The sequence below is a fragment of the Hyposmocoma kahamanoa genome, unplaced genomic scaffold, assembly GCF_003589595.1.
Source record: "Hyposmocoma kahamanoa isolate Upper Pololo Valley unplaced genomic scaffold, ASM358959v1 296, whole genome shotgun sequence".
Taxonomy (NCBI): domain Eukaryota; kingdom Metazoa; phylum Arthropoda; class Insecta; order Lepidoptera; family Cosmopterigidae; genus Hyposmocoma; species Hyposmocoma kahamanoa.
In genome coordinates this window covers 4857081-4871891 of record NW_020653780.1, presented here as the reverse complement: position 1 = coordinate 4871891, position 14811 = coordinate 4857081, and the positions used below count along the sequence as shown (strand labels likewise).

Sequence of the window (14811 nt, the reverse complement as noted above, 5' to 3'; positions counted from 1 at the left end):
ATCAGCATAAGCATAGATATCTTGAATTAACATATCATTGATATGCAGCAGAAAAAGTATTGCGGAACCTCTATCTGTCGCCCGATTTTCGGAAAAGTAGCCTTCTAAGATCACTTGAATGGACCGTCCGCTCAAGAAATCCGAGATCCAATTGCAAAGGTCAATGGGAAGCCCATAACATGGAAGCTTACTTAAAAGGTTTGCTTGCCAGACCCTGTCAAAGGCTTCAGAAATGTCCAAAGACACTGCAAGTGCTTCGCCTTGCTTTTCTATAGCCTAGCTCCATATGTGATACACAAGAAGATCTCCAGTGGATCACCCTCGTCGGAATCCGTACTGGCGATCACTGAGGCGGTCGTTGTCTTCAAGGTACGTCAGCACACGGTTGTTGAGTACACGTTCCATAGTCTTGCAGGACATGGAAGTGACTGAGATAAGTCTGTAGTTGACAGGGTCAGCTCTGCTTCCTGTTTTGGGCACAGGTTGCACGTTTGCAAGCTTCCACGACTTGGGAACTACACCAGTCTCAAATGAGAGGCGATACAGGCTACTACTACTTACGGATATACAAGTTTTGGACGAAACTTACTAGGAGTGAAGGCGATGTCAGGATCAGCTCCGTTTTCAAAGAAGTATCTGTCTCCAACTCTGGTTCTGTAGAACTGTTCAGTGAGGATGCTAAGGTATGTAGGGCCAGCTAGAGCACCTGGAACGTTATGTTCCAGCGACCCGGCAACTACTAATTCCACATCCTGAAGTGACTCGTACAATGATTGCAAGACTTGTATGTTCTGTTGAATTAAAAACAACCTTTGTTATAATTAGTAATGTAAAGTTGGAACACTAAGAAAAATTCATTCAATCCGGCTGGATTCAATCTTCAGCATACCAGGCTGACACTCTCCCACCCAATTGAGCCACAGAATGAAATAGGCGACCTTACGAATTTTTCTATGTGCTTGTTGCAGAGCTTTGCATTTGATTTTTAATTGCTTTTTGCCGTGACGCCATGTGTGAGAAATCTATGAAATTTTGTCTTCACTCAGTATACAATTATAACAAACTAATGGAGTCATTTCACAAAAAGTAACTGAATATCATAGCAGTAAAACATTGTGATATTGATACAGACAAACTGACATGAATGCCATGGTAGTAAAACATTGTGATATTCGGTAAACGTCATTTTAAAAAGAAGCTTGTTAATTGAATTTTATAGTCAAAGCACTGCGTTCCTTTGTCTTATATGCGATGAGGGATATTTATGATATCGATTTATACATAAATACTTAGAATAATAACGCATAGAAACCTAGCCCGCACACGCTAAGTGAGGCAAGTTAGAGGGTTCCAAACGCGTCCCAGGAGCGCGCGGGCTGTTAGTGCTCAAGGTCATATTGCACCGCGAACAGCTCCAAAATTTTTTGCTAAAAATGACGAAATGTGCGGTAAATGGGTGTAAAAATACAACAGACAAACAAAATAGACACTAACATCGCATTCCACAAGTAAGTAATGCGTTTCAACTCATATTTTTATGTAAATATTCACTAAAACAGAAAAATAATTTCGCGGCAACAAGATACGAAAGTGTTGCAAAGTAACGAATTTTTTTTCTCCCCATTTTGCCATTCTGTATCAAAATAATTATATTACGTAAATTTTAGTGGTGTTAATTGAATGTTTTCGTTAACTCCTGTAAGTGATTGGGACACTTAATTATTTTATAATACTTTTAACGGCTCTGCGTTCATGCTTTATTGAATAATTATTCATATTAATTTTATTTGAATTGGAGCACATATTGCAACAAATTTACAGTATATATTTGTTTCTACTATAGTGTTGGCACCACCAGTACAACTTTGATAGCTTATTATATGTCTTTCTTTTCGTAACTCAAGCGAAATATTTTATATTAAAATATTTTATTTTCTTAAAAGGGGAGCATTCTTAAGCGATTTTTTAATCTATTTTAACAGTTATTTTCTTTAATGTTTGCTTATGGCATTTTCGGTTTTAGGTTTCGAATATGGCACTTATTTCTAAATCCAAGATGGCGGGCGCGATTTTTCGAATAATGGCAAGTTGGGTATCGTTTTCGAGATGTTTGGGAATGTTCAATACAAATATGGGACTCATTTCTAAATCCAAGATGGCAAACACGACAGTTCAAATAAAAGCAATATTCGTAATGAGCACCCCCAAATACCTCGAAAACGATACCCAACTTGCCATTATTTGAAAAATCGTGCCCGCCATCTTGGATTTACAAATAGTGCCATATTCGCATTGAGCATCCCCAAATACCTCGAAAATGATACCCACATAGCATTTTTTTGAAAAAATCGTGCCCGCCATCTTGGATTTACAAATGAGTGCCATATTCGTAATGAGCACCCCCAAGTACCTCGAAAATGATACCCATATTGCATTTATTTGAAAACTCGTGTCCGCCATCTTGGATTTAGAAATGAGTGCCATATTCGTAATGAGCATCCCCAGATACCTCGAAAATGATACCCATATTGCATTTTTTTGAAAAAATCGTGCCCGCCATCTTGGATTTAGAAATGAGTGCCATATTCGTAATGAGCACCCCCAAGTACCTCGAAAATGATACCCATATTGCATTTTTTTGAAAAATCGTGCCCGCCATCTTGGATGTAGAAATGAGTGCCATATTCGTCATGAGCACCCCCAAGTACCTCGAAAAGGATACCCATATAGCATATTTTGAAAAATCGTGTCCGCCATCTTGGATTTACAAATAAGTGCTATATTCGTTTTTCATCGACAAAACCGAGCATATCTGTAGGCACCTGATCGACAATGTCGGGCAAATCTGTAGGCACCTTTAACTTAATGATGAGTTAAGCAAGATACAATTTCCCCACTTTTGAGGGAAATGTTATTCCATGGCATCATTATTTGTATATTTGTGTGCGTGCCGACGAGCGTAGTTACAAGTTGCTTACGCCTACATGAATTTGGTTTTTGCCTCACTTGTGACAGTTCGTTTGATATGAAACTATCATTCTATGCGTTATTATTCTAAGCATAAATACTGCATGTCTTGAATATTATAAAGTAGGTACATAAGGAAAGAAAACTTTCGCTGTTGTTCACTTCTTTCTTTTAAGTGATTTAGATCCAGTGTCACCCCTAAATAAGGAAAAGGTAAAGAGAACAATGTTACGAAAGTATTTTATTGAGTAAAATACTTGTGCCGAAACACCTTTTAGAAATGTTGCGTGATCGGAGTACGTTAGCTATGTATTAGTCATCGATGCTTTATATTAGAAGTTAGTACTGCGAAATGTTACATTTTGGGTATTCACACATAATATAAATATATATATATATATATATATATATATATATATATATATATATATATATTCCTATATTATTACAAGTAATAAGATCATGGCAGATGTATTCATAGTCATACGGAATGGGATCATGATTCTATCACAGCAAGGGCGCCTACAAATCAGCCGCTTGTAGGAGCGCTGAAATGGCGCGTGGCGCAACTGTGGTACAATATCTATCTACTTTGTAAACAAGGCGCGCGCGTGGCGCAACTGTGGCGCTGCAGCTGCACATCTAAATACAATGTCTTGATTTGCATTCTCGCCATATTTACAGAGGTTATTCTATATTCAAAACTGACTCCAAACCACAAAAAAATAAATCGCAAAAAAGTTCCTAAATTGTTATTTTTTTATTTAGTTGCGGTAAACATCGATTCGCAATCACCTGATCCAAAGGTCATGGAACTTTTGCATGACACGAGCTATCACACAACGGACCGACTTGTTTACTCTCTTGTTATCTCTTTCTCAAATACAAGCGGGCGCCTCATCAATCGGTGTACAGTCAGTCGCGCGTGGTTTGAGAGATGTTTGGTATTCACCAGAACTGTATTACCATCAAGGTAGCGCTCCTTTTAATTATGGACGGCAAGTGTATGACTAATGAGGTGACGTGAATGCTTAGTATACAAGAGTATTACCGAGTATTGAACAATTGCGCGCAAAAACCGTCGCCACTTTCAAATTTGTGAAGTCATTTGCTAACTCAGAAAGTTGAAACGAAGCTCTCGACAACATGCGAATTTTTGCAAAGCCAATCATAGCGGCATAAGTGTACACCAACCGGTGGACACTTATGGAAATTCCTTCGAGGGTAGGTACCTACCTAACCTAAAATTGGTAAATACCAAATTTTAATTTTAAGTTTTACAAAACAAACAAATATTTTCAGTCTACTTCCCTATGTTGCAAATAATTAATAAATTATAACAATACCGTCCGGTGAAATGCCGAGTGGCCGAGCGCTCGCTCGGGCTTGCTCGGGCCCCGTCGGGTACAATGCCCGGCGATGCATATGATTTAAAGACAATTTTGCAAAACTTTACCAGATACAATTAGTCAGAATATTGACCAGAATATTAGTTTAGTATTATTTATATTATTAATTTCTTAAGTATGGCGAGAATGCAAATCAACACACTGTATTGTACGACAATTACCAGTGCCGCGGTTGCAGCGCCACTGTGGTACTACAGCATTTATATAAGCATCTAATAAAATAAAAAATAAGGCACCCTTAAAGTACGTCTTCTTTAATTATAATGTTATTTGTACTTAAACAAATTGACCATTTTAATTTCTTCGGGCACTTTTGACAATAAAATGTGATAAGAAAAAGACATCAGGAGCTTTGATCTATAATTAAAATGGCTGACATCGACTGTGAGTTTGATTTTAATAAACTCTTTAAATTGAAACGACCGCAAATCTCTTTTCAAAACGCTGAAAAAGAAATTATATTGCCATTAACTTTTGCCAGACTATAATTTCAGTAGCAGTTGGGCTCCTTGTGAAGGAGTTCGTCCAGAGCAGTACTGCCACCTTACATATTTCTGCCGCCAAGCAGTAATGAGAGCGTTACTGTGTTCCGGTTTTGAAGGGTAAGGGTGCTGGTGAAATTACAGGCACATGGGACTTGTCAACTTATGTCTCAGGGTGACGGGCGCAGTGGAAGTGCTCCTCAAATCTTTGCGATTTAAAGCTCTGAGTGGCACTGTAACTGTTATGGACAGGCGTGTAGCTTACCATAATGCGCGCGACTTGTTCGTCCCGTCACTTGATATTATTAAAAAAAACTCCGTAATGGACTCCCACCTTTCAACGGGTTGGATTTTAGTACATTGTACCTTTTCAATTTTTTGAACTTTTTATGTATTTCATTCATTACTATTATAAATTAAGGGTCAATCTGAGCACGCTTTTGAGGCCACAAATGGGTGAACATCGCCGACCTGCGTAAGGGAATGAATAAAAAGTAGAACACGCATTCCTGAGTTGATAACTTCAATATCCGCCGTTTGCGTATACCTGTGCTGATTTATTCGAACGAAATTAACTATTAAAATTTGTACAAGCAGTGCTTTGTATAAGCTGTGGAAACCGACGGCTGCTCGGAATACAACATGTTTTATTAAGTCGCTGTAATTTACATAATTTATTGCAGTTGTAAGTAGGTACAAAATTATAATGCTCACATTACTGCTTGGCGGCAGAAATAAGTAAGGTGGCAGTACTTCCCTGGACGCACTCTTTCTCAAGGAGCTCTACTGCGACTTTTGTAAGTAGTAATAAAGTTCGATTTCAAATAGAGCCACTGTCTGTTTATTAGCCCATACGTTCTCTTGCCATCCCTTTCCATGTCCCGTCCCGTTAAGTGTACCATAAATATCCTCTGACGTTCTTATTGACACAAATTACATTATATATAACCCGGACACTCTCCTGTAACTAATTTTGTATGTTTGAATGCGTTCATTGATATTTAGATTTTGAAAGTTCAACGAATTAAGAGGTAATACATAATAACCTAGAACACTAGAACATTGTTTACCATTAGCTTATATTATTATGGTAGAGAGGACAAGGCAGATTCAAAGGCATTATAAGTAACTTATTGGACTGCAAGTACAGATTACTTCTACAAGTTTGGAGCACTTTTCACTTATGTTTTCTATATTGAAAAACGAATACAAAGGTAATCAGTAATACAAAGAATATCAATATTATTACAGTTAATAAATAATTCTATTTCTAACTCTTTGCCTTTCGTGTCTTGAATATTTTGGTGCACCAGATTTAATATACAATTTATTTTATTTCTGTGTGTTTTATGCTGGTTTTTTACTGTCATTGTGTTGCAAGAGTATCTCTCCGTTGTCTTATTAATTAATTTAAATAATTAGAAATTGAATTATTTTCAACAGATCGATTACTTTCAGTAAACTGACCTATGTCAACGGACTGCTCAATAGAAGCAGCCGGTCTGGTAGCTAACGATTTGGCTGAATTATTAATGTAATATGATAGCAACTCTGCTATCTGTCTCCTAAAATAACTAGTAAGATAATACCTATCTTTAGTCAAATAAAAATATTTACTAATAAAATTATTAGTATCCATAAAATGAAATTTACTATAATGAAATGTCAAGCTGTGTAATGTTCTATTTAAGGTATGCCTCAAATTATTTTCCAATCAGATGGAAAAAGGCCCGACGGAATAACTCTGGTGCCGTGGGAGAGGGGTCTGTGGGAGGGGTGTCTCCCTTATCTAAATAATTGTAATCTTTGATATATTCTAAGAAATTTAAAAAAATAATTGACCAGTCATTCTGATATCAGTGTGGCTGGTGGCCACTTTGTTCATCATGAAGGGACCATATTTTCCAGGAGTATGTATTACCAATAATTGCTACCTATTTGCTACTTTCACCAATTAAAGGTATGACCTTCTTATCTACATTAATTAAAAAATAGAACCGATTGAAAATTTTACGAAGAAGTGTCTGGTTAAATTATGAAAGCAAAAGTTTTTAGTGCTTTATCGTCATAATATTATAAACATTATAACATCAGGTGGAGTGGAGTCATTTGCCTGTCAGGTATAAAAAAAAAAAAAAAAAAAAAAGTGCACAAGCGTTTAACAATTAACACATTGAGGCGAATTAGTCTGGTGAGGTTTCTGGCACTGAGTGTATATTCAAGAATTGTTATTTATTTGTTACTATTTGCTATGTTTTCTAAATAATTGCTACCTTTGATATATTCTGAGAAATTTAAAAAAAATGACCGGCCATTGTGGTACCAGAATGGCTGATGGCCAGCATGAAGGGAGCAGATTTTCCAGAAGTATGTATTACCAATAATTGCTACCTATTGACAATTTTAAGAAGAAGTGCCTGATTCAATTATGAAAGCAAAATTTTTAGTGCTTTACTTCTGACATTAGAATGGTTGATCAAGTATTTTTAAAGGTGGCAAATATTTAGAAAAGGTAGCAAATAGTAGAAGTGCGTAGCAATTCTTGAACATACTTACACTCATTGCCAGAAACCTTTTAGTAGCAGCAGAAAGAGTTCATATACTAAATAAATAAAGAGTAAAAAAAACTGAAGCCCTATTAGTTAACAAATTCACATTAATACCAAAATTTGTGAATTGCCCAGCGATTTAACGACAAGCCGCGCCGTTGGTCGCCATCGGGTGTTTGTCGACGTCGGAACTGTGTTAAATTTTCTCCGCCTGTTCTTATTTTATTCATATTTACAGCGCGCGGATTGTGAGACGCGAGAGGCCATCCCCCTCCTAAAATCTAGGTTCGCGTTAAAAGACCTCGCCATAAGTTCAGTTTTTGTTTTCCCGTACCGAAGCGGATATATTAACTAAAAATAAGACCTTATACACGAGTATACCTCTTTGGATATGTAGTCACTCATTTCATGGAAGCTTTGCGGTACAGAGAGGCCATAAGCAGCCCGCGTATTCACATATGAGCCAAGGCCATGGTCGCGACCACGCTGAATGTCCGTAGCTCGCAAATCTCCACCAAACGTTCTGTTACGCCTGGTAACAAAAATAGCACTGAGGTACAATATTCAAAACAATAGAGCCCTAAACTCCGAGCATAGGCGCTGTGCTAGTGTTCGACGTAATGCAAGCCATATGACTACACCATAAATGCACAATTTCCGCCAACAATCCCCATAAAAATTACAATATTACAAATTCAAACTACAAATTCAAACGGGAATATTATTTTTGCGTAACTAAACAAAAATTTTATTCAATAAAAGTTTTATTAACACATAATTATTGACACTTTCGTTTTATCGCTTACAACACTCTTCACCAAGTTTAACTTATCATTCAAAGCCGACAATGACATGCGGAAATGTACTTCGGTAATCAATTTCAATACGGTGTTTTAAAACAAAAGCTTCATCTGAGATTTATTGTTATAAAGGCATGAACCTACTTCTAAATCTTAAACAAACGCTTTGTGCTCTATAAAAGTTTCTCGAAAACAAATTTCAATTTCCGAAGTAATTTAGGCGTCTACGAATTATGATTAGTAGATATATCCTATTCATGTCCCATTCCACTTCAAAGTGGTACACCTAATACTGAACAAGGATTTTCAGGAGAGCTATCTTCTTACAGCTCAATTATTCCCATCGAATACAGAGTACTTCCGGTACGGACGATAAAAAGGGACAAGCGAAATGTAACTTTGGATTCACATCAGTGCTGCATTATTTTTTAACACAGGTTTTCATCGAAAATAATTTTGTATTTAGTTCCTTGTGTGCCAGGACAGGGGATTACTCCTTAAATACACCTTGACGGTAATACGACGTATTGTCTTTTTTAAAATTAAAATTTGGATTATCAGAGAGCTTACTACCCTTCTAACTAAGAACTTCGAGGTAGAATTTTAAATCTCCCGTTATAAAATCAAAAGTTATATTACCGTGTGATATTCCTGTAGCGTCCGTTATATGAGCCACTACAGCTTCCTTTATACAAAAAAAAAAAAAGAAATGGACGTGCTCTCTATCTTAATACCTATCTTTATTTATTTAACATCGTTTATAGTCATAAAATACTTTTTTAAATGATTATCACTAGTATCAGGTTTCTTACACGGTATGACTTCTTTTTATTTTCCCGATATTTCGGAACGGTTGCACGCTCCATGGTCACGGGTTGACTGGCTTAAGACTTTCGTGGTTATTCACTAAATGATTATCACTAGTATCAGTGACTCCAGTCAACCCGTGACCATGAACGTGCAACTAAAAGAAAGAAGCGTGCAACCGTTCCGAAATATCGGGAAAATAAAAAGAAGTCATACCGTGGTAAGAAACCTGATACTAGTGATAATCATTTAGTGAATAACCGCGAAAGTCTTAAAAAAATTTTTTTTTGTCTATTATGACACTTCATGATGTCTCCTAGCTAACGTATATATTTGTAGTTATGACAAAAAGTAAATAAAAACTAACTTTGTAATCAGTCACTGTACTTTAATATCAATAAGTATATTAATATTAAATATGGCGTATCAAAACTAAAAAAAACAGCCTCATTCTTTTAAATATAGATCACATTGTGTCTCTGGAGTCACAGAGTAAAATGAACTGGATAAACTTTTGTTATAACTCTGTTCATAGAAACACAAAAAAGATGCACTTAATATTTATGTAACTACCGACCGTCATTCTTCAAGCTTGTTCTGTACAAAATTTTGTTCTATAACTTTTCAGTTAAATTTAAATTGCACAAAAAATAGCACACAAAATGGGGACAATTTGTGAGCGAAGACATCTAGGTGACGCAAGAGACACAGTCATTTGTACGACATACGTAAATTACGAATTGTTGGACAATTAATCTTATAAAAAATATCTTAAAAATATAACAACCAGCCGCTGGTTCTATTCCTAAAGTAATCATGGAAAAAGAAACAATAACCAAATTAAATCACACTTCGTTTTCTTTTACATTCCTCATATTTACAGGGACCTTTTTAATATTTTTCTTATATCGCCGTCGCCTCACAGCTGCGATAATGGCATGGTAACTGAAATAAATTAATTTTATGTAAGTGTAATGCTTGTATTAAAAAATCGTATTCAAACTGATTTCAATTTGTTTGTAAAAAAAAACAGTTGCTTTAAAAATGTATAATGAATCTATGCTTGAGACACATTCATTTAACAGAAACTCAAGATTTCTACTAAGAAAAGTACTAACACAAGTACTTACTCATAATACTCAAAAATATCTAAAGTTCGATTCAGTTTGATTATATTTTTAAAATATCGGTATATAAACTAAAATTTCAAAAACTCCAAAACAATTGTCGTTTGTTAAGTTTAAATTGTCATTTATGAATGTTTCTTTAGTTAATTTGTTTGTTTTGTATTTACTTATAACGAAATCTTTAGTACAGAAAAGCTTGGGTCACCAAAATTGTCCCTTGAGTCACAGTTTTCGTGACTCTGTGGAATTGTCAGTCAGGAGACAAAATACGATTTTTAATTATTTTTCTTCAACAATTTTTATGAAAATGACGGAACACATGCATGTAAAACATTTCAGACTTAAATACCAAAATATAAAAATACAATTTATATAAAAAGTTATATACTTACCGAAATTTCGTCGTCACGTCGGGGACGCACAATAAACACACGCTGTCACGCTGCGAGTTACTGGCTAATGGTGTATTTCCACCGGCGAGGCGAAACGAGACGAGGCGAGACGACTTTTAAAATTTGTATGGCGAAATATCAATTCTCTCCTAGCGCATCTTTGGTGGAAATGGTCGGGATTGACGAGGATGGGCGAGACGAGATTGGAAATATTTGTTAATGTAACATTGAACCGTATTGCTGCCTACATAGACTCTTTATTAACTCTGCAACGGAAACATGATTCACGATGTCTCGTACGATATCGCGCGAGCTCGCGCATGATACATATTTATGATACATGTATCCATATCATTTTCGTAAATACACACATCAAAAGTGTCTAGGGATCAAGTACGTTTTAAGAGTATTGCTGCAATTAGGGTTAATTACATTAACTTTTTTGTATCGCTATTGATACTTTTTAGTGAGTTTTAACATTTAAATAAGGAATATTGTTTAAAATTCAGAGCGTCATAAGTCGCCTCTGGACGCGCTATCGCATGACGGGCAGCGTGGTCGAGCGACATGGAGGACGATCTCGCATCACGACTCGCAGACAGGACCGGTATATCCAAAATACTGCTCGACGGAATCGTACCATGACCGCCATGATGTTGGTTACGAGGCTCCACAGCTCCTCGGGCTTGCTAATAAGCGATCAAACAATCCGAAATCGTTTACGTGAAGTGGGTCTGCGATCCCGAAGGCCGCTCAGAGTTCCACCTATTGAACCCTGCAATCGCAGGACCCGTTTACGATGGGCTCGCGAACACAGAAACTGGGAGGAAGAAGACTGGCGCTATATGTGCTTTTCGGATGAATCCCGCTTCGGTATGAGACCGGATACAAGACGTACTCGAGTTTGGAGAACATCTGGACGTCATGAACGTTTGAGATATTGTCAGGAAGTTCATCCATATGGTGGGGGAACAATAATGATATGGGCCGGTATTTGGATCGGCGGAAGAACCGATCTCATTTGGATCAGGGGTAACCTCAATGCTCAAGTTTACGCAGAGAGGATTGTTTCAGATGTTATTATCAATTTGCGAGGCCAGTTGGGTGATTCATTTCAACTAATGCATGACAACGCACGTCCACACACGGCTAGAGTCGTAACACGCATTCTTGCCGAAGCTCGTATCAACGTTCTGCCGTGGCCTGCTCAATCGCCAGACCTCAATCCAATTGAGCACGCATGGGATATGCTTCAAAGAAGAGCTGTGCCGAGTATGCATACCGTACATACTCTACAACAATATTTTGACTTGTTACAAAACACATGGGCGGCCATTCCTCAAAGTGATTTTGATGAACTCATCTTAAGCATGCCAAATCGCTGTAATTGTGTGATTCGTGTTAATGGTGGAAATACAGATTATTAATTTTCTTATCTTTACAATAAAAATGAGCATAATCATCATTTTCGCCATTTTTTTGTCATTTAATTGACGCTGTTAATTTGAGTTTTTTCCCACAATTTGCAAAAACATCAATTTTAGTTTATTTTAATTACATATAAGTAAGCGGTTAAATAAAACATAAGCATTAAAGTAAGAAGTCGTCCTGGAAGACTGGATTTGGTAAATATTGCTTAAATAATTTTTATTTCAAAAATATTCACTTGATCCCTAGACACTTTTGATGTGTGTATTTATACAATGCATATTATGTATTTATAATTGCATTAAAATGTACACGATTAGGATTGTGATTTTATCATAATTATGTAACCACTTTTAAAACATTGCATCGTTTTCAAAAATATATATAGGTACACAATATAGTTGCAATTTAACGTAAACATGCCAGCGATAATTGTAAACTTTTTTATGTGTAATTTGCTAGTTTGTAATATTTGCCCAGGGATAAAAGATTATATTAAAAAAAAGCTATTTTGGAAAAAGTTATTTTTATTTTTATTTATTATTTATTTATTTTAAGCAGCTTATATTACAACATGATTATTTCTTCTAACCGTATCTTCATCTGATTCTTCTTCCGTTAACATATTTAATAATAATAAAAGATAGATAGCCGCGTGTTTGTGGCTTGACGAATTGAACAGCACTGTGTTTTCACTATCCATAACCCTAGCGCGAGATCGCGAGTGCTCGCGCGAGCTCGCGATAGCAATTTTTGGTGAAAATAGGTCGGCGAGATTTTAATTCTCGCCTCACCTCGCCGATGGAAAAGCACTTTCAATGGCCGAATCCATGTAAAGTTAAGGATTGGTAAAGCTCGATCGATCGATTTGTAGATCTGTTTCCTATCGGCCTAGCTACAGAGGGTCAATCTCACTCTCGCTTAGTTGGTACTATCTTCGTTTTGATCCAGGCGACAATGCGCTTTGTTGTTAAAAAAGGGACAACGATTTAAACTGTGTTTTTTTACTGAAAACTAAATCAAAGCTCTCGCAAATCAAGATTTAGAATGAATGTATATTAAAGCATATTATCGATACTATATGTATATATAGACAAGTGGATGAAAAATCTTAGACAACATCATCGTTTCATTGTGCTGTCTATGTTTTGACATAGATATCATACAAAGCCAGTGGTCACGACATTTTTTACATTAATTATTTTGGAATTTTAAATATTTAATAAACAGTCGTAATTATAAACGGTGTGATTCGATTACTAAGTTTTAAAACCGGGCTTTAAGTACACATTGTTCATTTTGTGATTATTTGAAAAATGAGGTCACGGTCCACCCAAATAATTAAAATCGATTAAAAACAAACAGCGAGTTTTGTTTTGCTAATAGATTGGTTTAAGTTTCAACGTGTTCATAGCTGTACAACGTACTTGGATGGGGAATACTTTGTCATCGTCATTGTTACATGTTTATATAGTTCTATCATTGACTTACAAATAAATGGACGACGGGTCTAATACAAAAAACCACGAAAAAAATGTCCCAAGTCAACCTATTTAAACGTAGTGACATGTAAAGGAATATGAAAAAGCTAAAACGTTGAATTGAAATTGTAATGTCATCGCAGTACTGTCTAATTTTGCTTGCTTCGCTGTCAGTCGAACAAACGAAGACTAAAGCGTGAATGACGCTCTGTATACGATTTTAACGCCTTATAAGTTCGGACACTTTTTAGCGCGGACCAGACGTCCATGTAATTGTAAGTCAATGAGTTCTATGTAAAAAGTGACGCCATTGCGGATCTATTGTATAGCAAAGTTGATTATTCGTTAATAAAGTAATAGAAACCAGTGAAATAATGAAAACCAGTGTGCAAGGCACTCGACTACGAAGGTCGCCTACGGAAGTTCTCTGACGTAACGTTATTACTTCAGTTGTACTTACAGGTTGTGAAACGTAATATGAAAGAATAAAGGTATTCATAACAATATTTTCGTACTTGTTATTATGTTAAGCTATATATATAAGCTACAAGTTGTGACTCACTGACACAAATAGAAATATATTTCCCGATATGGTGGAAAAAAAATATTTCGTCCGCACGCCACCGTACGTAAGTAGTTTCCAGAGGCTCTATTGCGAGGATAAGATCTCAGAATTGTTAAAAATAAGGCACACTTCCCGATGTAACGAAAATGAGATACTTATAGTGTTGTTGTATCTCTACCGTCTCTCTGTTAGATTCCTTTTTCTTGGAAAAGAAGCATTTAGGGAAGAAGAAATGCCAGACAATAACACCAAATTTCTGGTCTCAAATTAAGAAATTGACTGTACTGTGAATACCAGAATAACGATAACTCTGAGGGTAACAAACAACAGGATAACCTATATCAGAACTAACTTAAAAATTTTCGTTTCCTGAACCGAACCCGAAACCTCCTCACCGAGCTCTCATAGTACTAACTGTGCCACCGAAGAACATAAGCACAACCCGTAATCTTGCGAAATGCAGTACTTACGTATTCATATTTTTAAAACAGGATATGATTATAGGAAGTTTGAGTGTGTGTGTGTGCGTGCGTGCTTGCGTGCGACCGTGCGTGCGTGCGTGCCTGCGAGAGTGCGTGAGTGCGTCCGTGAGTGCGTCCGTGCGTGTCTGCATCCGTGCGGTCGTCCGTCCATGCGTACGTGCGTGCGTCCGTCCGTCCGTCCGTCCGTTCGTCCGTGCGCTCGTGCGTGCGTGGTTGCGTGCGTGAGTGCGTCCGCGCGTCCGTGCGTGTCTGCATCCGTGCGGTCGTCCGTCCCTGCGTGCGTGCGTGCGTGCGTCCGTCCGTCCGTCCGTTCGTCTGTGCG

The 14811-nt window shown here is 36.9% G+C and overlaps 1 protein-coding gene across 1 annotated transcript in view; it reads right to left on the bottom strand.

Annotated features, from left to right (window-relative positions):
• Positions 1 to 14811, bottom strand: part of LOC113229244 (peroxidase-like) — a 30577-nt gene that overhangs the window by 11077 nt on the left and 4689 nt on the right. The window contains exons 6-7 of the mRNA XM_026462770.1: positions 7789 to 7939; positions 590 to 791 (exon numbers count right to left, since the gene is read on the bottom strand). Coding sequence (XP_026318555.1) covers positions 590 to 791; positions 7789 to 7939 — 353 coding nt within the window. The remainder of the gene's footprint in view (positions 1 to 589; positions 792 to 7788; positions 7940 to 14811) is intronic.